General features: G+C 34.0%; 4 protein-coding genes across 4 annotated transcripts; 1 reads left to right on the forward strand and 3 right to left on the reverse strand.

Moving 5' to 3' along the window:
• Nucleotides 1-618: 618 nt before the first annotated feature.
• LOC110787418 (serine/threonine-protein kinase Aurora-2) lies at nucleotides 619-4,193 on the forward strand. The gene is made up of 9 exons (XM_021992041.2): nucleotides 619-882; nucleotides 1,274-1,390; nucleotides 2,558-2,704; nucleotides 2,793-2,888; nucleotides 3,111-3,206; nucleotides 3,296-3,392; nucleotides 3,490-3,607; nucleotides 3,687-3,759; nucleotides 3,839-4,193. Exons 1-9 carry the CDS (start codon nucleotides 847-849, stop codon nucleotides 3,938-3,940), a joined length of 882 nt encoding a protein of 293 aa, XP_021847733.1. The 5' UTR covers nucleotides 619-846; the 3' UTR covers nucleotides 3,941-4,193.
• A 2,216-nt stretch (nucleotides 4,194-6,409) lies between these two features.
• LOC130465648 (AP2/ERF and B3 domain-containing transcription factor ARF14-like) lies at nucleotides 6,410-7,701 on the reverse strand. The gene is made up of 3 exons (XM_056834490.1): nucleotides 7,336-7,701; nucleotides 6,627-6,687; nucleotides 6,410-6,528 (listed from the first exon to the last, which is right to left on the reverse strand). Exons 1-3 carry the CDS (start codon nucleotides 7,699-7,701, stop codon nucleotides 6,410-6,412), a joined length of 546 nt encoding a protein of 181 aa, XP_056690468.1.
• A 1,938-nt stretch (nucleotides 7,702-9,639) lies between these two features.
• On the reverse strand, nucleotides 9,640-10,857 carry LOC110787390 (YDG domain-containing protein At5g47150-like). Its single transcript, XM_021992014.2, has one exon. It carries the CDS (start codon nucleotides 10,855-10,857, stop codon nucleotides 9,640-9,642), a length of 1,218 nt encoding a protein of 405 aa, XP_021847706.2.
• Nucleotides 10,858-13,703: 2,846 nt separating this feature from the next.
• LOC110787419 (ATP-dependent 6-phosphofructokinase 6) lies at nucleotides 13,704-21,184 on the reverse strand. Its single transcript, XM_021992042.2, has 14 exons — nucleotides 20,856-21,184; nucleotides 18,576-18,622; nucleotides 18,442-18,481; nucleotides 18,256-18,318; nucleotides 18,032-18,169; nucleotides 17,047-17,205; nucleotides 16,892-16,945; nucleotides 16,499-16,567; nucleotides 16,219-16,348; nucleotides 15,717-15,973; nucleotides 14,690-14,735; nucleotides 14,413-14,567; nucleotides 14,147-14,303; nucleotides 13,704-13,995 (listed from the first exon to the last, which is right to left on the reverse strand). The coding sequence occupies exons 1-14, from the start codon at nucleotides 20,949-20,951 to the stop codon at nucleotides 13,937-13,939; spliced, it is 1,470 nt and encodes a 489-aa protein (XP_021847734.1). The 5' UTR covers nucleotides 20,952-21,184; the 3' UTR covers nucleotides 13,704-13,936.
• Between the last annotated feature and the right edge of the window lie 3,033 nt (nucleotides 21,185-24,217).

Consider the following 24,217-nt stretch of genomic DNA (forward strand, 5'->3'; position numbering starts at 1 on the left):
GTTTTACTTTATGTGTTTATTCTCTTTTTCTATCGCGAAGTTTCAATTTCGTCAATTTATTAAGATTATTTTAATAATCGTTTGTTTTGCTATGACATTATCACCATTGTTGATTATTCTCTCTAAATGTTGTTAGATTAATTTAATAATAACCTTAACATATGTATAATGTGGTTCTATTTATTTATATTTATATCTTACGCTAAACAAAATTTACGAATGCAAATAAATAAATTAAAATTTAATAATACCTAAAGTTATTTTATATGGAGCAATGTAAGTTTTTACAACACTTTACAAAATACTCTCGTGCATTGCACGGGTCAAAATGCTAGTTACTATGAGTAACTACCCCCTCCCCAGTGATCCATCTCCTAATTCAAACCTATATGCAGATGTACTACTCGAAATTAGTTTCACATTTAAATTAAAAAAAAGAAAACTATATAAATCTCGCTAAATGTATAATATTGTGATTTTTAATAACAATGACACAAAAACAAAACTTCATGTTTCTTTTCACTAATTTGGAAAATTGGCCAACTTACAAAAATGTTGCAGTTAAAATGACTAAAAAAATGGCTGAATTGCCGGCAATTGAGCAAAATTTCCAGAAATACAAAAACCCGACAGCAAATTCTGGGTAACGCTCCTCCTTAAACAAAATCAAACAAACAAATTACAAAATGCAAATTTGAATTCTAAAACGAATATCATTGTCCCACGTGTCCACCAAAAAATTCGACCGTTGTAAAATCAAACCTTCATTTCCTCCCCCTCTCCACCGTTCAACACCATTGTCATTCTCTCTCTTTATACTTTCCTTTTCCTCTTTCTCTCTCTACGATGGCGATTTCTACGGAAAAACCGACCGAGGAGAAGGTGAGCAACAAAAAGATTAAGAATTTGAATATTTGGAATAAAGTTAGGGTTAAGTTTGTTCTTGAATTCGGAAATTAAGTTTTTTTGGTTTGGCATCAATCAATTATTTCGCACGAGGCTAGGGTTTTTGAAAAATTCGGCGCTGATGTTCTAATTTCTGGCATCTATTTTGTTTCTTTGTTTCGATTAGTTCATTCTTTGAATCGGAAATTGGTAAAAAAAATTGGTGATAATTTTGAGATAAGGCATGTTTATTGAATGAATGTGGGAATATCTGCCGTTTATTTTCAGCTTTGATTAGTCGATGAGTTGACTGCAATATAGTTTAAGTAGTCTTGAATTACGAAGTTTTTAGCATTTGTTCTTTTGCTGAATCTGTGTGTTTTTTCAGGTACCTGCAGAGGTTCCTGCAGTGGAGAAGCAACGGTGGGTCCTAAACGATTTCGATATCGGGAAGCCTCTCGGCCGAGGAAAGTTTGGCCATGTCTACTTGGCTAGAGAGAAGAGAGTATGCCATTTTATCTTATCCTAGTTTTGTGTTACTGTTTGTTCAATTGTGAAATTTAATTGTATTGTTTATCTGGTGATGTCGATTGAGCATAGCTTCTTTTTTAACCCAGAGTTATGATGATCTATACCGAATTTGGAAATTAAATTGAAACAATAACTCAAAAAAAAAATTCTTTAAGTTCCAATCAGATTACCCTATTCATAGAATAAGTTCAAATAAGTTCGGACAAATTTAGATCAGTGGTCTTAAGGTGAAAAGAACAACGAAAAGACTATAATATCTATTTGTTTGAGTTGTAATAATACATATAACCATCCCTGTGGTCTTGTACCATGTCACTGGAAATTAAGAAAATGGGGAAGCTAGTGTATAGTATCTCTTAAAAATCACACCACATATGTAACCATCAAAACTTAGGCAGAATTTACCATCAAAACTTGGGCAGAATTTAAGGTATCAAGGTGGGAGATCGATTTCAGTACCTAGTTGAAATCTCCTTGGATGACAAAACTCTACACAGGATTGATCATTGTTAATAGGAATTAACCATGGAGATTTCTCCAGGTTCAGAAGCTTTCTAGACAACCTGTTGTTTGTTGGTATTAGTTCTTTGATTTTTGGTTCTTTGTATTTGAATGTGTAACCCCAAACAAAATCCTGGTTGACTAATAGGTATATAGGATATCAAGAATGGATGTAGTGTGTTACATGCTTAGATTTTGGCTGATAACAGTTCTTTTTGGTTAATTGTAAAGAATTATTGGAAGCAAAGAATTGGTATTGCTTATATGTATGTGTTTCTACAAGAGTTGAGTTCTTCTGTAGTTTCCTCGCGGATACGTGTACGGATGTGTATGATGTATGTTTATATATACGTGTACGGATGTGTGTGATCTATTGGTTTTTGTTTGTAAGCTTGAATGTTTAATTTGTTTGTGACTTAACTCATGGCTGCTTTGACATTTGTACTCTTTACTAGTTCAAAACAAGGTTTGAGTTCATGATTAGCTGCCTGTCTTTAGCACTGGCATGATTCCACTAAGTTCCTCATTCTCCATATTTTCTCTCAGTGATTGTTAGTTGCACCCCTATCCCTTTGATATGAATCTTGACCTAAAAGGGAATTTTGAAATTACTCTACTAAATTGCTGATTTTTGGAGCAGAGTAATCATATTGTGGCATTGAAAGTACTTTTCAAGAGTCAGCTAAAGCAATCGCAAGTCGAGCACCAAATTCGGAGAGAAGTCGAAATCCAAAGCCATCTTCGCCATCCAAACATACTACGTTTGTATGGATATTTCTACGATCAGGTACTGCTTGATGTAATGAATTTGTTAAATTTAGATGACAGTTTCGTGCAATGGTGGTGAAATGATTAGCTATTTTATATCTCTGCAGAAACGAGTGTATTTGATACTTGAATATGCACCCAAAGGTGAACTGTACAAAGAACTCCAGAAGTGCAAGTACTTCAGTGAAAAGCGCGCTGCAACTGTAAGTTCCATTCTAGTTAGTAGTTTAATTTTGGTAGTTTTGGAGGATTGATTCTAGGGTTCAGCAGTATTTGTTGCAAAAAGTTTGATTTTCACCAGAAAATTTCCTATCTTTTTTCAAAGATTGTGCCTTAGATAATTGACAACATCTACTGCTGCTTATACTTCTGCTGATGTAAAGAATGCTAACTAGTTTGCTGTTGACATATTCATTTGGGTGCAGTATATAGCATCAATGGCTAGAGCACTTATTTACTGCCATGGAAAACACGTGATACACAGAGATATTAAGCCGGAGAATCTCCTAATAGGTGCACAGGTGAATATGCATGACTAAGCTACCAATTCTACCATGCTTTCTTATATCTGACAGATTGTGCTAATTATGAAAGTTTTACGGATTGTCAGGGTGAACTCAAGATAGCTGACTTTGGTTGGGCAGTTCATACATTCAACCGAAGAAAGACAATGTGTGGGACACTTGACTACCTTCCTCCAGAAATGGGTATATATTCTTTGTGAACAAAACCTTGATTACTTGAGTGCTTTTGTTTTGGGTTGGTACTTACAAGATTGTTTTTGTGCCTCGTTTTCCTTGACAGTTGAGAGCGTAGAACATGATGCAAGTGTCGACATATGGAGCCTCGGCATCCTTTGTTATGAGTTTCTGTATGGTTTCCCTCCTTTTGAGGCGAAGGAACATTCAGACACCTATAGGAGGTGAGACTGTCATACTCAGTTGTTTGTTTGAAAGAATAGTTCTTGTATTAACATCTGCAAAAACTCGTATCTTTTGCAGGATTGTTCTAGTCGATTTGAAGTTTCCCCCAAAACCCATTGTATCATCAGCTGCAAAGGACCTTATTAGCAAGGTAAATTTCTTTTTAATTTAACTATCAGTAACCAATAAAATCATAACCTAATTTAGTGACTCTCATTGTTAAACATCAGATGCTCGTTAAAGACTCGTCAGAGCGTCTTCCATTGCACAAGCTTCTGGAACATACTTGGATAGTACAAAATGCAGATCCTTCAGGTCTTTACAAGTTCTAATAATGTAATGTACTATTCGGCTCCATTGAGATATGATACGCCATGTCATTATAACCAAGACCCAAGTACTTGTCTGTAAAACTGTCATCTAATTCATGCTTCCCCAGGATGGCTAATATGTAAAACAACCATGTCTTCTGAAGTCCTCCCTATGGATGTAGCTATTTTCCTAGGGATGTAGACTTTTGTTAAGTGAATACTCCGTATTATTCTTTCCCAAATATATACTACGTATAAGAATTCTTTTTTTTCACAGTTGTAGATCAATGCTTGTATAAGTACTAAATAAAGGCTTATTGCTTGTGCACTTCCGATCTGATTAAAGTTTCTGCAGTGAAAGGGCAGTAGAAAATAAACGAAGTGTTACAGACTTACAGTCATTTATACAGTAACACACTCCAATTTTGAAATGAGGTTGCATTTGGGTTTTAAACTATCAAAGTCTCCCCTAATCTTCATACAGTGTTTTTTTTTTTTTTTGACGGGGAAGAACAATTTCATTGATAATCAGCCATACGGCATCTACAATAATAAAATAGATATGCATACCACATATTCAAAGAAAATACATAACTGTTACAATCAAAACAATTACTATTCTGCATCCTAAAGCACATCTCGTACTCGACCGCTTCTAGCTTAACGCGAGCAGTGATTTTCGATGTTTTCGCATCTTTCCAAGTAGAGCCCTTCGCAATATGCGCACGAATTATTCTGATTGACGAGTTGATGATAAACCCTAAACCTGTATGAATCCAAATCTCCTTCCCAATTATTGAAACCCTAAAAAAATTCCCATCAATTATTGTATTTAATTGGTCTGTATGAAGATTAATTGGTGTGCATTAATAGCAGAAACTTTCCACCATCATAGAAATTGGTATGATTTTAGACCTTCCAACGACACCATTTCAACGAAGGGTCGTTTCTCCGAGGTTTTGATGGGGGGAAAACAACCAGCAGAAAAGTATTGGTGAAATTGCATGGCTAAAAAAAATCACACAAAAGCAGAGTGAGAGGCCAAAAGAAAATGGAGGGAACTTTTTTTTTTATAAAAAAAAACTGATTTATAACATGAGGAAATTTACCCTTTTATCCATTTGGATGTTCTCAACTTTTTATGAAAAATGGGGAGGAGGGTCATTTGATCAGCCACCAAACCATAATCTGTTTAGTTTTGGGGATAAATATTATAATAGTAGTTGGTACAAATATTGATATGTGCCCAGTTAATCAATATGGAGTAATGCAATAGGTCAATACAGAGTAACATCTAATACAACCGTAAATTGTTGTATGGTTGATGTGGTGTGACAATTGCACTTTTCATCCCTAGTGATCAATTAATCACCAACATCAATTATCAAAGAAATCATGCAAAATAAAGTAAAATAAAGTAAAATCAAACTCATTTTTTAATAACAGTGCAACTAACAGATATATGACCATCAGAAACCAACACCAAAATCATTGTATTTTAGCCACCTGCTGCTGCAATATATATTCATGCTACCTATTTCCATAATCTCATTAGAATGAGTAATTCTCTTTCTCCCCAAACCTTAAATTTCTCATCCAAGACAAAAGAAAGTTGGCAAATGAGCGGATCATGGAAATAAATCTCTACAAATTCTGGAAATATTTTTCTGCAGGTTGCAGCTGATACCAGTAACATGGTACAGAACAAAAAGGATGCATTCATGCATAGCTACAATTCACTCAAATAAGTAAATATTATAGTTGTTCTTTTCACCTGAAAAACACTTGTCTAAACTTATTAAGCTTTTTGGAACTATCAGGACTTAGATTTATCAGAGAATGCAACTCTGGTTATCTTATACGAACTAGAGAAAATACCACTACAGAAGCAAAATTTCTGTTTAATGTATACTACAGACAGAATTAAATAAACACTCATCCCCTGAAATTTGGTTACCTAGCATACCACAGACAGAATATAGCAGCTCAACAACAAAAACTCAAGACTACTGAGAACTTAACTAGTAATTTACAAAGAGAAACTTCGCAAAACTCAGGCACAACCGTATCACTACCAATTTGTGGATAATTCAGTCCACAGAAACAGTTCTCTAGAAGAATTCCTGAAGGACTTAACCTAAACAATGCATTCATAGTCAACCCACTTAAATACTCCTCCCACTAGACTAGTCATGCAATCACATTCATGTGTCAATGTAAAGTTGTAAACAAACAAACAAATTTAAGATAAAATGATAAAAAATCCTAAATTAATCACATAATCATCAGACATTTAGCTTCTAATCTTTAGGAAATGTATGAAAAATTAGAACTTGAGAATGCAAGCAAAAAAACAAGGCCGGCATAGGGGTTTAACTAAAATGGATTACCATTTCCTTACTGTTTGTTTGTTCCATGACAGGTGAAACAGAAAAGCATCAGATAAGGTAAACTTACACAATTACACTATAACAAGATGCAGGCAAGATACTAACAATCAAGAATTCTCAAGTCAATCCCAGGTAACAGTAGAAATAGATCATCTATTGGCAACTTCTCTAAAGACATCATTTGGCAAGATGATAATGCAGGTGATAGAGCTAATCTCACTGTAAAGATGATAATGCAGGACATCATTTGGCAAGATAATAATGCAGGTCATAGGTCATAATGCAATTTACAATGGAAACATATAATATCTAAGAACCAATCTCACTGTAATGCTGTATTGACTGATTTGGTTGAAAGATCACAAATAGATATTGAACCTGTATCCATATACAGCATCTGTATTTGTTTAAACTTCACATATACCCTTTTAGGAGATTGGATAATAAACAGAATAAATTTCTACCTGCAGTTGACACATTCCATGCATTATCTATTTGTCAATTACTTCTTTCTCCCAATTACTGCAGCAGTAAATTAATTGATGCAGAGAGAAGTTCACTGGCCACTATCGGTTAGACTAACAAATGGAGAACAAATGAAAAGGCATGCAGTCTGCAGACCAACAGATACAGAACAAATTATGAAGCATAAAATATTCAATTGGATAATTCTTAAGAATGCAAACATTCATACATAAGAAACCTTATTTGACAATCTTAAAGATAAAACATCAAAATCACTAAAACATCATGTCCTCCTGTGAATGCAAACATCCATACATAAGAAACCTTATTTGACAATCTTAAAGATAAAACATCAAAATCACTAAAACATCATGTCCTCTTATGAATGCAAACATCCATACATAAGAAACCTTATTTGACAACCTTAAAGATAAAACATCAAAATCACTAAAACATCATGACAGAAACAGCAAACAAAGGTTTACAGATCTTTAAAGAACCATGGATTTCTTTGAGTCTTTAACCAATTCGCACACCAAACAACAAAACTGGTTTCGATACCTCAGAGCCAACTCCAAATCCAACATCCCATGAACTCTGCAGCCCATTTCCAACGCCAAAAATAAGCTCATTCACCTTGAAACGTACAAACTGCCGCATATAACATCCAAATTTGATCATGTCAACAATTGTTTCATGAGAATACATGCTTTGAAATCGTATCTCTTGAGCGCTCATGCTCCCTGGGAAATTAAGAGATCGTCTATGAAGCTTCTGAACTGCTGTGTCATATGCAATTGCAGCCTCGATTTCTGATACATAGGTTCCCAGCCAATATTGCTTTCTCTTCACGCTGAATTGAGCACCCCATTTTCCAGGGCTCCTTAAAACAACACCTCTGAACCTAGAAGTCTGGCCTCCTTGCATAACTAATGCTGAAAGAGATTAAAGTTTTTCTCAATGTGATTCGGAAGGGAGAATCAGGAAGAGAGAAAGACCTAGATGGAGATTGATGGATCTGCAAGTCCTGACTATATAAGTATATATGCACACACAAAAAGAAAGGCTTGGAAATGACTATACTATGGTAAGACATTTCAAGCAAAAGGAAATATATTAGATATTTCAGACTATATCGACATATTTGGAAGCCTCAAATTTGCTGCTTTTTCAGTCTAATTTACTTCCAATAATACCACCCTACACGTGTTACACGATTAAAGGTCACCGGTAAAGGAAACCATCCCTAAAGAGGGTGTGTTCTTATCCAAGCCTTCGACATGAACAAAGGAAAATCAAGAGTCAATAACTTTGCAAAGGTATTCTTGTTTAAAAGTGAAAATTGCAATGAAGGCTATAGATTAGATTCAATAAATCGTTTCATAAAGAAGATCTAAGAACTGAAGCTTGATGGAGTCAAGGGAAATTTAGTGGATCTTGAATCATACTTCTTAAAAGAAATGACAGATTTTGTCAACCTAAAGTTGCTACCTCCTTGTATGATATAAGATTTTAGCTCAAAATAGAGTTGAATGACACTGAATCAAGATAGTCTGCTTATAATTTTGAGAGTAGCATCTATTATGAAAGTTTAATAGATGAAAAGAGTTAGGAATGGATGCACCAAATGACCTAATAATAAAATGCAACAATGCCACAATATTTACAGTTGATTTGAAACCATTGACCCCCTACATCCAAAAGCCACCTGCCAAAAGGTTAGCTAAAAGACTAACCTCAAGGATCTGAACACATTGGATATCTTAAAAGTTCCATCAATAAGAATTTATGTTTTAGTTATTCAATGAAGTAATGAGCATGGAGTTCATAATTGTAAGAATCTTGAGAAGATTTCAAGGCCTCGAGTGTTAAGAGTGCCTTAATGCAATGTGACAAGAAACATGCATGAAGTTAGAGGGGGGGGAGGCTGCAAGTAACCCAAATGAATCCAACAAAGACAGTACAGAATGAAGTTCAATCAAGAACTACTGCAGTAAGCACACATACAACCTAACTCCAAGAGCATTAACCTCACAAAGGTCCAACTAATTAGTGAATTCTTGAAATAAGGAAGATGCAATAAAGAAGATTAAGACAAAATTATGGATTCTAACCTCTATATCTCAGGAGATGGAACATGAAGTATCAGATGACACTATGTCTCCTTCTTGCTGCTAATTATAAGATAGGAAAATTGACTAGCAAAGAAAGTGGTAACCTGAAAAGCATTACAAAGAGAACTAGAACCAAGTACAACCTCCAACACCTGTGGACAAAGCAGGACATCAATAAAAGCAATTAATCTAAAGAATTTAATATGCCAGCAAACACCATCTTTTTCCTTTCATCTGCAGCAGTACAGAGGAGGATTACCAATATGATCATCACTAATGCATACCTTTGATCCTATGCAAGTAGCATCATTATCTCCAAACTTATTTAAGCAATAGCCAATTTACACGACCCTCTCTTCCTCCCCACCACTACCAGTACCCTCCCAGCCTGATAAATAAAGGAAACAAATTTGGTGCAAGTACTAAAAAGGATCTAATTAAGCTTATGAACAATAAAACAAAAGAGCTTGGACACAAAGAGAACAATCAACAATAAAGGAGTTTCGTCTATTTAGTCACTGTATTACAAAAAACCTTGACAAGTCTCTACATATACTGGATTCAATATTGACCAATATCTACAGTTTCTTCAATTCAATAGCAACCTATCTGTATAATGACTTTTCTTGAACCGCATACACTCAAGAACATATCATACAAGAGCAAGCTAACGAAGCAAAACATGATGCAACTATGCAAGTAACCACATACACTGAAAGCGCCTATCTGCACAAAAGTGTAATCCAAAATCTCAAAATTGATACCGCCTACAAGCTTGCCATGGAACAGCAGGTTGTCCAGTGCACCGTGTCAATTGAAACTCGAAAATCATATTCCCATTCGGCCCTTTCTTCTTCTCACATGCCTTGACCTCATACAACCCGTCATACACATACAAAATCTTCCTGTTATAACTCCTCTCAAGATTAAGTCCTCTAACCACCCTAACCGGCCTTTGCTCATTCATGTTAGTCCACAAAGCCAGATTCCCACTCTTAAGCTCCTGATCAGGAGGTTTCCCAACCTGGTTTCGCCTGACAACACCTCCTTCTCCAATGTAAGTTAGGGAATTTGGATCATTCATCTTGTCCAAATGCCTCTCACTAGCAACAATACATGTAGCCAATCTACCCCCACGCCACTCCATACTATCAATACCCCGCTCGTAATGCTTATGCAGCCCAACAAAAGCTAATTCAACCCTATAATGGAATTTATCCCCAACCTCAACCCCAGGTACAGCCCCAATTATCAAGGTAGATTGGTTTGAAATCTTCCCTTCTTTTCTCAATTCAGCACATGCTGCTGTATCAATCCTTCTAATTCCCCTCCCACTCAATGATATCTCCACACACCTCTTCCTGAACAGTTTCACCATTTCCAACACTTTCTCTCTCTCCCTAGAATTTTTCTGTGATTTCTCCATTTCAACCACCTTCTCTCTTTCCCCTGAAATCTTTCGGGAATTCTTCAGTTCAACCATCTTCTCTTTCTCCCTGAAAATTTTCTGTGATTTCTCCATTTCAACCGCCTTCTCTCTCTCCCTAGAAATCTTCTGGAATTTCTCCATTTCAACCACCTTCTCTCTCTCCCTAGAAATCTTCTGGAGTTTCTCCATTTCAACCACCTTCTCTCTCTCCCCTGAGCTCCTCTCACTAGAAGCGTTGAAAACCATCGTTTTCCCCGTCACATCACCCAATGGTGGCTTGCTCCTCACAGCAGTAACAGAGCGCCTCCAAGTAGAAGAATCACTACTAAACCCAGATTTTCTATCACTCTTCTCTGCGTAAATATTAGTGGTAATCTGGGAATTTGGGCCACAGCCAGGTGGGAAATCTCTAGTGTAATGATGAATTCTCTTCACAGCTGAAAAACCCTTAAATGGGGAACATGGAATCCCAAACTCTGGAGGAAAATCACGGGAAAATATAACCCTAGAACAGTTACTCCCATGATTTTCGACTTCCATGGTTTGAAATTTTGAAAAACAGGGGAAGAGGGGAAATGAGTATGAATCAAACCTCAATGTGAGTGAAATTATGAGAAATTCGGAGTTTGTAGTTCAAGAAATTGATAAAGAACAAAGAATTGCAGCAAAAAACGACGATTAACCCTTAAAATTCCAGGGTTTAGTGCAACAGTGAAGTCGGATTTGGGAGTTTCTAAGTTTCTGAGTTTCGGGTGTTCAAATTTGGTGGAGGAAATGTAAAAGTGGGGATTGAAGTTGTAGGAAGGATTTTAATGGGGTTTTAGGAGAGAGAAAGTTGTCAGAACGAACGCCATTGACAAGAGCTTTGAGAGCAGCAGCCTACAAGGAAAGAAATGCAGTAGAAATGTACTACAGTCCAGAGACGCAGATTCTATTTTTAACTACTTTTGGATTATAGTGTTAACCAACAACCATGGTACTCATTCATTTGCCCTTTTTTTTTTTTTTTTTTTTGGTACTTACAAATATTTTCCAAAACGATTTCTTAAATAAATCATTATGCTAAAAACGTATGGAGTAACTTTTGCTCTAATTCCGCCATTTGTAAATTGTTCTCTTTACCTGTGGGTTGTAGGGATGTCAATCACATCCGAATCCGAACCGAGTCCGAGTCGATCGAAGGAAAAAATCCGATCCGAATCCGAGAAAAAATAATCCGAATCCGATAAAAAACATCCGAATCCGAATGGATATGGATCGGATATGGAGTCTGCAGAGACTCCGATCTGAATCCGACCCGAGTCCGAATCCAAGTCCAAATCAGACCCGAAATTATTTCAAAGTGTATTATTTTTCGTACATAACTTTTTTCAAAAAGAATGTTCCTAATTTATTCTAATATATTTAATTAAAGCGCATATATTTGTAAATTATTAATTTATTAGAAACTCATTAGATTTTAGTAAATGAGAAATATGATTTCTAATTTATTTTAAAATTAAGAAATACAAGTTCTATGTAAGTAAAGTTAACGCATGATTCGGATTTGGATATGGATATGGATATGCATATGGATTCGGATTTGGATATGGATGCAGTTTTTTGAGTCCGAATTTTAAATGGATATGGATATGGATGCAATTTTGGAGTCCGAATTTTAAATGGATTTGGATATGGATGCAATTTTAGAGTCCGAATTTTAAATGGATCGGATTTGAAGTTTACTACATCCGACCCGAATCCGATCCATTACCATCCCTAGTGGGTTGTGGTGTCTCTCCGCCTTTAATATTCCCTACTTTTTTTTAATGGTGCTTAAAATTATCTTCTCATTTTAATTCTTTATTTTTTAAACATATATTTTCCCCCTAAAATATCTTTATAAATTTTTTTATGACAAATTTATCATAACTATTTTCAGAAAATTATGCTCACTTTGAATACTATATGCATAAGAAAAACATTTACCTTCTTAATTCAAATACAGAGTATGAGCTAAATACAACAAATTCATTTATTGCTTTATCAACACTAAACTGTGTATTTTCCAATAAATGTACAAGTACAAATGTATTATAATAATTGCAAATAATACAATGTTCCAAATTCCTTCATTAACGTGAAAAACTCCAAATGAAAAAAACATTATGAAACGGAGGGAGTAATTAAGTACGAAATACTTCATAATGTACTTGTATTAAGCATTGAAATCTCTCCATTTTGTGTAGTGGTAAGTTTTGTACGCTTTCAATCTTCTTAAACATTGAAATCTCTCCATTTTGTGTGGTGGTAAGTTTGTATGCTTTCAATCTTCTTAAAAAAATTGCATGTTCAAGAGTCATGTAAGGTCAATGTAACAATGTCGTGAATATTTTCCGTACGAGGATTCCAATTTTTCCATGATTTAAAATGAAAAGAAGAAAAAAAAACAGTTGTAATGTAGATGATATACTTAATGCTTAATCTCTCTAGAAGGCAAAGATTGTGTGAGGAAAATTTGTTGGGTGAGAAATAGAGAGAAAAAATTGGATGAGTAGGTGTAACTTGTGTGAGGTCTAAAATTAGAAAATGATGAACAAAGTAAACAAAGTTATACGGAGTAATGTAGAAGGAAAATAAGATTTCTAAAAACACAATACTCCCTCTATTTTCCATAGATTCCCAAAAGGATGTTCATTTTCTTGACGATTTCTCACTTAATGCTAAAAGATAATTTCCACGAAACAAATAATTTCCACGACACTATTCATGTCAACGTTTTGCAAAATGGATTTGTTTTATTTGTTTTACCGTTTACTAGCTATGAAAAAACTTTGAATTCAGTTGGCGGTTTACTGAAGCGAAAAAAGACTACTAGCAACTCTTTTGTACTAGGCAAAGTCACACAATGGAATTGGCGAAGTTATTCTCTCGTAAATGGTGGTTTTATACATTTTTTCCGCAAAAGATGCTGATGTGGACAATATGGCGAAAATTATTTGTTAAAGGAGTGTATTTTTAGAATTTAGGCATAGAAGAATTATAGTGGAAAACCGTTCATTTATTTTGGTACTGTCACACGTATATGCGCTATGACGTATGTAAACCTGGGTCTACACGGGATTTTCTGAAGAAACCCTAGCATAGAGAACAACATATAGGTGCAACAAACATCTCTCAAAATGCCTTGAAACCTGCATTTAACAAACTTTGTACGCTATTTTACCAGCTAAGTACGCAAATCAAAATATTTAGGTTTGTATTTCTGACATTTATGTTCACTGGACACTCACAGCAAAGTCTCAAAATTACAATGTATGATCAATTTTCAAACAGTACCATTTCATACAGAGTGACAAGATAACAAAATGTACATTCAGTCTGTGTTACATTTGCAGTTTGATAAATTATATGAATTCTCTGCTTTATTTGACAAAAATCAAATTAACAAATGTAAAGAATCAACATTCATCAGGACTCCAATCCTGCACCCTATACATTTCAAAACTCCCTAACCCTTTTCAAGACATACCTATACAATATTGTACCAAAACAAAAGAATTATACAGCAAGCTCACTGGTTCCAAAGACTGATACTGGTTGAAGAACCTGTAGCAAAATCCCCATTGCTGGTGTAAAATCACCGAGCAGGAAAACAAAAGCACATTGTCATGGGTTTCTTTCCTTGCCTCTTCTTACCTACCAAATGAAAAAAGAAGAAAGAAAAAAAAAAGATAAATTCAATCTAAATAGCTCAAGGAATTAGGAGTTGACACAAGCTGCATGAAGAACATGATTCTGTTATTGTGTCACGCGTAAAGAATTTATGTAGAATTGTTTTTGTTTTTACAATTCTCTCCCTCCGATGACTGAGCAGTACTACTCTCTTCTTCCTTTATGTTGGCAACTTCTATGGCCTCCAGGAAGCTTGGCTGATTGGTCGATGAAAGGAGCCTAGCCCACATTCTATCCGTTATAATCACCTGATTCTGTTGCTCAGTGATGCGCTGCATACATTTCAAAGCAACAAATGTCATGCAAAAGAAACTAAAAATGGAAAAAATTAAGAAAAATGGAGCAAATTAAAACTTGTGTGACATTTTTCAGTTAACTCACATCAAAGGGAATATATGTGTGTCTTCCATTAACAAGACCAACTGTGAAGCCTGTAAATCCCGCCATAGCTCCATGTACAGCACTTTGAGCAAGAAGTGTGCAATATACATTATCAGATGCGTTACTGGGAATAGCACGGATCATGTAGGTAGGATCTGCAAACAACTAGCTCAAGGTCATTCTTGATTCTTCTTTCTGTATTTCTTTCTTAGTCTATTTCAGAATGGACTAAACCCTATATAACCAAGTACGGAGTTTAGAAAAACAGATGACTGACCTATGTATTTGAGATTTATGATCATTTTATTTTGCATAAAATGTTCCTACAATCATGAAAAGTAAACATTAAGAATCTAGAAGATTCAGGTAATCCTTTAATCATAGAGTCAAAAAAAAATCATTACTTCTCAACTAACACATGCGAGCTTTTATCATTTAAAGAAGTAGCAACAACAAAGTTAAACTTAACAAAATAAAATCAGATAACCACAGAGAAGTTTTATCATTTCACGACTTGGAAAAGAACTAGTCCCTCGTGAATTTAAGTTGATTAAGAAGAGGGCTTTGTCATGTGATGCAAACACCATAACTAAAAACACGCCATTAAATATAACATGGCCCGTGTGAATATCCATGGCAATGCTAATGCATTCAGCTGCCCAGTATAAGTGTTTCTTTTTATTCATCTTCAGCATCACTTAATCACTACTCCGTGAGAGGTGCATGGGTAGTAATAAAGAAAATGTACTCTAACTCATCATTAGTCCCTTAATGTTTATCTTGTAGTTAACAGGCGGCAAGCAATAAAACCTTCTTGTACCTCCTACTCTCCTAATCTCCTACTGTACAGAACATCCTGTAATGCACTGATTATTGGCCATTATTACTTATTACCATATCCGGAGGTAGTAGTGTTTAACTGTATACATTTTGCATGAGTAAGGACATCACTTGTAATGATAAAGGTCAAAAATTCAGCTCTTGAGTTAAATGCTCATGCCAATGACTTAAATACTGAAGTGAATCAACAAAAGATAGAATATGCAACTGATGCAACCTAAATACTGAAGTGAATCAACAAAAGATAGAATTATAAAAAAGTTCCCACTTGCAATCTTTTTAAAAGAAAATTTGTTTGACACAATCTCCCACTATCAATCTTACCAAAGAAGAAGAAAGAAAACGATAAAGCCAGCATGACTGCATGTCTGCATGAGCAACGATCTGATTTTTTTTCCTGATGTTTCCTCTACGTTTGAGTATTCCGTCAAAAGAAATTATGGATAACATTGACAGATACAAACCTTTATTTTATGTGACATCCACAGGCCAACATCTTTCAGCAACTTGTTCCCAGAAGCATCTTTCTCATTCCGGCTTTCTGATAGGAGCTCCTGCCCAGCTCCTTCAGCAATCACGATAACCATATGCCCATTTTCTTTGAGTCTTTTCTCAATGTATTCGAAAAGCCCACCCTTACCTTCAAGATAAAAGGGTGACTCTGGAATCAAGCAACAATCAACATCTCGGCTAGCTAGAGTTGCATACATTGCAATAAAACCTGCAATTAGAATAACGACCCCACAAAAGAGGAGTAAGAGAAGGGAAAAGAAATAGAGTAAAGCCACTATCAATATTCAGTTTTGATGATACATAAATGTTTCCAACAGCTGCTTAATGACATGGGAATTATTTAAGCATGCTACAGAATAATAGAAACTTGCAAATACTAACTTTTCTGTATTTCAAGCACATGAAACTTTCTACTTTTTAGACAAATAATTTCAGCAGAAAGAGATAACTAACCACTGTAACGGCCCATCAATTTCACCAGACCAATACCATTCTCCATACTATCAGCTTCTACATGGGCAGCATTTATTGCACGTTGGGCTTCCTCTACAGCAGTATCAAAGCCAAATGACCTATCAATTACCTGGAAATGGCAAACCATAACTCCAATAAGGCATAAGCCATAGAAATCATATTCATAAAATTCAACAACACAATAAAAGCAACATTTAAAAGTTAAGGCGCATAGAGTAGCTAGATAGCAACATAATTAGTTCTAAATGCTGTCAAGTACCGAAATATCATTATCAATAGTTTTGGGGATTCCAGCTACTGCAACTTTAAGGCCGCGTCGTCTCATTTCCTGTGTAATTACAAATCAGGAAACAATAAAATTTTGGGCATACATCAATAAGTACGTATTAGTCAACTTCTAAACGAGATGAACTAGGTCATCATACCATGACCATTTCAAAGAGATTTATTTCATGCCAGAGACATTTTTAGTCATCCTCTTGGAATAATCAGAGATCATCATTTTATCAAAAGTTCAGAGTGAGGTGGGTAGGCAAAAAAAAAATTAATCAAAGAAGATAAGTTAAAAGAAATAAAATTTGCTATCTGAAGCTGCCACCATTTTGTATTTGACATACTTCACAAATTAAGTCCTTGTCACTAATAAACATACCTCGTAGATCACGGCTGCTCCTTTCTGTGTACCATCACCACCAATTATGTAAACCTGAATTGTTCAAAGACACATAACATAGAACTACAGAATTAACAAAAGGACCTAGGAAAATGCAGTTGACCTTGTATGAAAGGCATATCATCGCTTAATACCTGATTTATTCCACGGTCTTGAATGCTATCAACTATTTTTTTGGTATCATGGCCACCTCGAGAAGTTCCAATTACTGTACCACCGCGCTTGTGGATGTCATTGACAAATTTAGGGGTCAATGGGATGGTATTTTTAGCATAGAAACCCTTATATCCTCCCTAAAGTTCATAGTTCAAATAGTCAGATAATAAGATCATTAACAGCTACAAGTACATCATTCAAGAACACAAAAATACAAAGTTTCAACAGAATTGGTGCATAATGATCATGATTAAACGAAGTTATTATAGAGAGTCAGAGATTAAATATATCCATGAATTAAACCTCCTCTAATTGTTTACTAATGCTTTAAAAAGAACCCCATATTAACAAGAATAAAAATTTCTAAGATCTCTGATAGAAGACTAACAAAGAAATGAATGGGAAAAGAGAGGCATTATATCCTTATAAACTTACTGCTTAAATTTCCAACATTTCTGATAGAAGACTAACAAAGAAATGCACAGGAAAAGAGAGGCACAGTATCCTTATAAACTTACTGGATATTAAGTAAAGAAGCTGAATGATTAAAGCACTTGATAAAGACAAGAGTTCACACCCTCTATTTACTAGAGAAAAGATTCGTATCAAGACCGCAAAATTGCCCCACTAAGGTTCAAACATTCAAGTTATATTGCAAACAAAAAACAACGCATATCAAAGTTCCAGAAAGATGACATAGTTGGCAAACCTTATGTGTTGGATAAAACTTCAAGAAAATATGATGCAGTAACCAATGATCTTAGCCCTTGAAGCAAACATTGTATTATCTACGGTTGTTTCAGCACCTTACACTCACAAATTCTTCAATTATATTTATTTTTTCTTTCTTTGTTGCTCCTTCACATGGTTAGGGCTATAAACTTTGATAGCATAAGATACAGAAGATTCAAACTGACTAAAAACATGCTACGAATCTTTTAAATTTCAAAAGGAATTACTTACATCAATTCCAATAACTTTGCTGACACCATACATGTGGTAGAGACCGCAGACAATTTCTCTGATGACAGTGTTAAGTCCAGGACATAGACCTCCGCATGTCACGATGCACGCGTGCACTTCACCAGAATTAAAGTACACCTGGACTATGAAAAGATATTGATTTATTATTGACATCCAGAAGAAAACTCCCACAGCATCTACATAAAATTCATTAGAGAAAGTACCTTCTGTCTTGGACCCGCACGCCGGAAATGCAACCCCCTTTGTGAATCCTTGTGAACTACTACCTAGAGGAGAAGAAAAAACTGAGAAAGTATCTCTTCCAATGATTAATTTGATGTAAAAAACAAAGCTTTCGAGACCTCATCCTAAATTAATCTTTAGCTATGTGACAAATATATAGGGAATACCTTCTGTACCACTGTATCATCCTCATGAACAAAATATTGCCTGAAAGAAAATAAGATCAATAATTTATCAACCCAAGCTTTATAGGAAAATTTTATTTGTTAAAGAGCCATAGATCAGCAGGGAACTGGCTTACTTAACAACTGAATAGGCGGGATTATCTTGTATAGGATTGGGGTAAGTCTGCGGACAAGGGAAAACATGTAAATCACAAGCAAGTATGATTATAATTAGATCAGTAAATAAAAGAATATGTAATGCAATGAAGTATGAAACATTACACTAAAGTCTGAGGCACACAAATCACAAGCACTAATAATCACAGGCCTCGTTGTGCTTTAGACTAACCACACCAAACTTGTCTGTATTTTTTACATTATTTTGGTTATGTTGCATACTCTGTATATGATTCCATACATTACTCATATTCAAAATACCCAAATTCAATAAGTATAATCTTCACTCTAACCATCAACCTCTCTAAGTGTAACTACCACAGGTTTACAACTAAGCCAATGCCTCTATCAATTCAAGGATACATGTTTGGAGCGCCATGAAAGGATTGTGCATTTGTACCCATAATGACCATAATTATGCAATAAGACTTTTTTGCCTTACACCTATAGCTGCAAAGAAGCTTATTCCTAGCAAATGGTCTACTATGTGCTTCCCCAGCTTTCTAGGCCCAGAAGATTCATCATAACATCTCTAGTGGTGTGGTACCAAAGCCATTAGCATATAACCAGGTTTAAATCGGAAAAAAGAGTACCTTCAAATCTTATTATGACATGATTTCTTGTCAATCAATGGCTAATTTCTACTCCACGTATCACCAATTGGTTTTATGATAGAACCCCGACAGGTTTATATGTGGTCAATCTCTTCTCTTATATGAGCTTGTGTATGGCCCTCTAATTTTATCATGGTATCAGAGCCAACGGTCTTGGCCAATTGTTTATCCCAAAAAGGTAGGTCCACTGATATTGAAGAATTTGCAATATGGAGAAAAGTCTAATATCTATTTAGAGCAAGTAGCCCAACATAAGTGAATGCCCCAAGTAAGTGTTTAACTTCACATTAAGAGGGTCCAGTAAAGACATTAACTAACATATAAAATTGGTGGACTACTCCACCTATCACCAAATGATTTTAGGATGGAACTCCGTCAGACTTATATGTGGTCAATCTCTACTCTTATATGAGCTAAAATGAAAATTGCAACTCTTCAAACGGGAAATAAAATGCAAAAAAGAAAGAATAAGATGACAAGTGCCAAAAAAAATATAATAAATATAGTTAGATCGGTAACTTTTGTGTAAGACAGCCTTACCGAAAAACCGTTTTGATTGCTTAACTAATTAGTTTCATTGCTTAATTGGTTCTGGTGCTTAACTAATTGGTTTCAGAGCTTAACTAATTGGTTCTATTGCTTAACTAATTGGTTTAATTGCTTAACTTATGACACCAAAGTGTTTATTTGGGTAAGACGCCTTATGTAGAAGTTTGTATACTCTGTAGGTAGATTCATTTCAAACACTTAAAATATATTTTCAAAATATCAATTTTTATATTTTTTATTCAGTTAAAGATATTAAAGATGGACGTGTCTTGGACAATTCAAATGTAACAAACTTTTAAGGAATGGAGGGAGTATACATTTATACTTTACCGCGGTCAAATATCTCATTACGTGAACTCTCTTATGTGATAACATTTTTTCTCCTAATTAGGATTCTCTCAGCACTTTATAATACTGAATGACCATCATAGCATAAATGGTGCCGAACAGGGCCTTAACTAATTGGTTCTATTGCTTAACTAATTGGTTTTATTGTTTAACTTTAACAAAGTGGTTTTTTGGGTAAGACTGTCTTGGTATAAAAGTTTGTATAGTTAGCTTCATTTCAAACACTTAAGGACAACGGAAAAGTCAAATGTAACAACTTTAAGGAATAGAGGGAGTATGCATTTACACTTTACCGTGATCAAATACCTCATTACATTGAAGTTATGAACTCTCTTATGTGATAACAATTTTTCTCCTAATTAGGATTCTCTCAGCAGAATGATCATCATAGCATAACAATCAATTTCTTAGCAGCGGTCAATTAATTTGTACAACCATTAACAAATTGGCCATCATAGCATAACAATCGATTTCTTAAAATGAAAATAAGCGAACATCAAATTTCCAAAATGCATGAGAATATCTCAAACTCGTGATTAAGAAATATGATTAGTAATAAAAATTTCAACAAAATTTCCATATTAAACACAATGTCAACATTAAGACCTTTAATTTAGACCAAATCAATCCCAAAACAAATACAATCAACTATAACGCATCAAATTATTCACAGCATAATAATACCCAAAATCAAAATCAAATTATAAAATCCAACAAAAAAAAACGTACAGGAAGATTAGGAATGTAATCTGATAAATGAGGAACGTCTTCCAGAACGTATCCATTTTCGCCATTGACGACCTTCATGTGCACCTCATTCGCCATTTTCTCTCTCTTAAATTTGTTAATGTGATTTCAGACTTTTTCTTTTTTTTTTTGGCGACAAGAAATGGAGAAAATGTGTCGAAACAAGACCAGGAAACGACGTTTAAAGAAATGATCTGGAAAATGGGCGCCTATTATCACTGAAATTTGTAAGAGGACAGTAATTCTCCTACCGCAAGAAAACCAGTTGGCGCTGCGCCGTTGAAATTTTCTTTACCATTGGGATTTTGGGTCAAAGAGGGGTAAAAAACACATTTCCCTGTTTAGCAACGATTGAATTACTCCGGTACTTTAAGGTAAACCTGACCATAAGGCGGGCCGGGTCAAACTCCGGGTCATTTTTTGCACCCAAAACCTGCTATTTCGGGCTAAAATAGCGGACTTTCCTATCATTTTGGGGCCGGGGTAAATTTATATACCCCTAATTGCTATACCCTTGTACAGCCAACTTGGTTCTACCCCCGTCAAAAACGATGCACAACTGGAATTCTTTAAAAAAAAAATTAAAAGCTATATCACGTGCTTTCTTTTAAACAAAAACATGGCATATAAATTTTTCAAATATCAGAAAACTCTCATTGTTTTCTCTCTCCCCAAAAGTTTCTCTCTCCTCATTTTTGTTTTCTCTCTCCCCAAAAGTTTCTCTCTCCTCATTTGTATGTGATTTTTTTTTCTAATCTCGAGTAACAATGTCAATCGGAGAATCCGCTTGCCTTTGCGCCGCCCTTATCCTTCACGAGAATGATGTCGTTGCCGGCCACTAGCTGTAAACTTCTTCTCTTTTTTCTCCTTATTTGCTTTTAATTTTCTTAATTTTTTTGTTTTTTTTATTGAATTTATATGTTGATTAGAATAATGTCTTTGATAACTCATTAGATTTTCATTTTATGTTCTACGTATGTGTGCACATCAATTTTTATGTGATTTTAAAAAAATTCTGGTTGAATCTCCATTTTCTCTCTCCATTTTCTCGCACGTCAATTTTTATGTGATTTAGAGCGTATGTATTGTTTGTTATTTCTTTTTGTATTGTTTGTTCTTTCTCGTTGTACTGTTTGTTCTTTAATTTTGCTTTTAAAAATTTCATCATAAAATTGTTCATAATTGTTTTACTGTTTGTTTTTTCTTCTGAATTTTTTTGTTCTTTTTTATATTGTTTGTTCTTTTTTTTTTTAATTGTTTGTTCTTTCTTATTTATTTGTTTGTTCATAATAATCATACGGTTAATGTTCATAATGAAATTAAGCTCTTCATTGATCTTTTATGTTTTTACAAACAAATGTATTATTTGTTCTTTCTTTTTGTATTGTTTGTTCTTTCTCGTTATACTGTTTGTTCTTTCATGTTTCTTTTTTAAATTCATCATAAAATTGTTCATAATTGTTTTACTGTTTGTTCTGGAAATTTATGTTCTTTTTTATATTGTTTGTTCTTTTTTGTTGAATTGTTTGTTCTTTCTTATTTATTTGTTTGTTCATAATAATCATTGGTTAATGTTCATAATGAAATTAAGCTATTCATTGATCTTTTATGTTTTTACAAGCGTTTGTATTGTTTGTTCTTTCTTTTAGTATTGTTTGTTCTTTCTCGTTATATTGTTTGTTCTTTCATGTTGCTTTTTTAAATTCATCATAAAATTGTCCATAATTGTTTTATTGTTTCTTCTTTCTTCTAAAATTTTATGTTCTTTTTTATATTATTTGTTCTTTCTTATTTATTTGTTCTTTCTTTCTTATTTATGTGTTTGTTCATAATAATCATTTGGTCGATGTTCATAATGAAATTAAGCTCTTCATTGATCTTTTATGTTTTTACAAGCGCCTGTATTGTTTGTTCTTTCTCGTTGTACTGTTTGTTCTTTCATGTTCCTTTTTAAAATTTATCATAAAATTGTTCATAATTGTTATACTGTTTGTTCTTTCTTCTGGAATTTTATGTTTTTTTTTAATATTGTTTGTTCTTTTTTGTTGAATTGTTTGTTCTTTCTTATTTATTTGTTTGTTCATAATAATCATTTAGTTAATGTTCATAATGAAATTAAACTCTTCATTGATCTTTTATGTTTTTACAAGCGCATGTATTGATTGTTCTTTTTTTTTGTATTGTTTATTTTTTTTTTCTCGTTGTACTGTTTGTTCTTTCATGTTCCTTTTTAAAATTTATCATAAAATTGTTCATAATTGTTTTTCTGTTTGTTCTTTCTTCTGGAATTTTATGTTCTTTTTTATGTACGTTGTTTGTTCTTCTTTGTTGAATTGTTTGTTCATAATGAAATTGTTCATACTTTTTGTTTTATTTGTTCATACCTTTTCTCTGTTCTTTCTTCTTCTATTACTGAGAATCTTTTAAACCCTTGTTCTTTCTTTTTAACCTATTTGTTTTCTTAGCATGCTCATCACTTTCAAATCAGTAAATGTTCATTTTTTAAATTAGGTGTGATCATCATATCAAATTACTTGCTACTTTCATTTTCAGCCTACAACAATGAGGAATTGAAATCGTGAAAGTCAAATATTGTGTTAAAATCACATTTCATACACACATTCAAAAGTATAAGAATCTGGGACTACATCAAAAGCAAGATTCAAGATTGAAGATATAGAAAAATAAGTGGATAATTTCTACCAATATCTTGTAATTCAAGTACAATTTTACATAGACAATGCCTAAAATGTTCAATTTTTTGGTAAAATATGTCATTTGACATGTTTTAATTGCTCAATATGTGTAAATATATGTTCAAAGTAATAATTTATTAATGCAATAACTATGTTCATTTTAAAATTAGTAAATACTTGTTTCACAATCAGTAAATAAATGTTCATTTCTAAATTGGTTGAATAAATGAGGATTGCCAAATTATTAGATAAACGTTCATATTCAAATGAGTAGATAAATGTTTATTTCCAAATAAATAAATAAATGTTCATTTCCAAAATAGTAAATGATCATTTCCAAATAAATAAATAAATGTTCATTACCGAAAAAGTAAATGTTCATTTCCATACGAGTATATTAATGTTCATCTTAAACAACACAAAACGACGTAGTTTTGGATGGGGGTACAACCAACTTTGGTTGTACCCCGGTACAGCTAAAAATTTGCGGTAAATTTATAACTAAAATGGTAGTTTTATGTTGTCAAAGCCCGTAATTTTTTTAAAAAGTTTGGGTCGGGCCGGGCCCGAAAACGGCCAAAATATGTTGCACAAAACCCGGTAATTTTTGGGTCGGACTCATGTTGATCAGCTCTACTTTAATGATAG

The sequence above is a fragment of the Spinacia oleracea genome, chromosome 1, assembly GCF_020520425.1.
Source record: "Spinacia oleracea cultivar Varoflay chromosome 1, BTI_SOV_V1, whole genome shotgun sequence".
Lineage (NCBI taxonomy): Eukaryota > Viridiplantae > Streptophyta > Magnoliopsida > Caryophyllales > Amaranthaceae > Spinacia > Spinacia oleracea.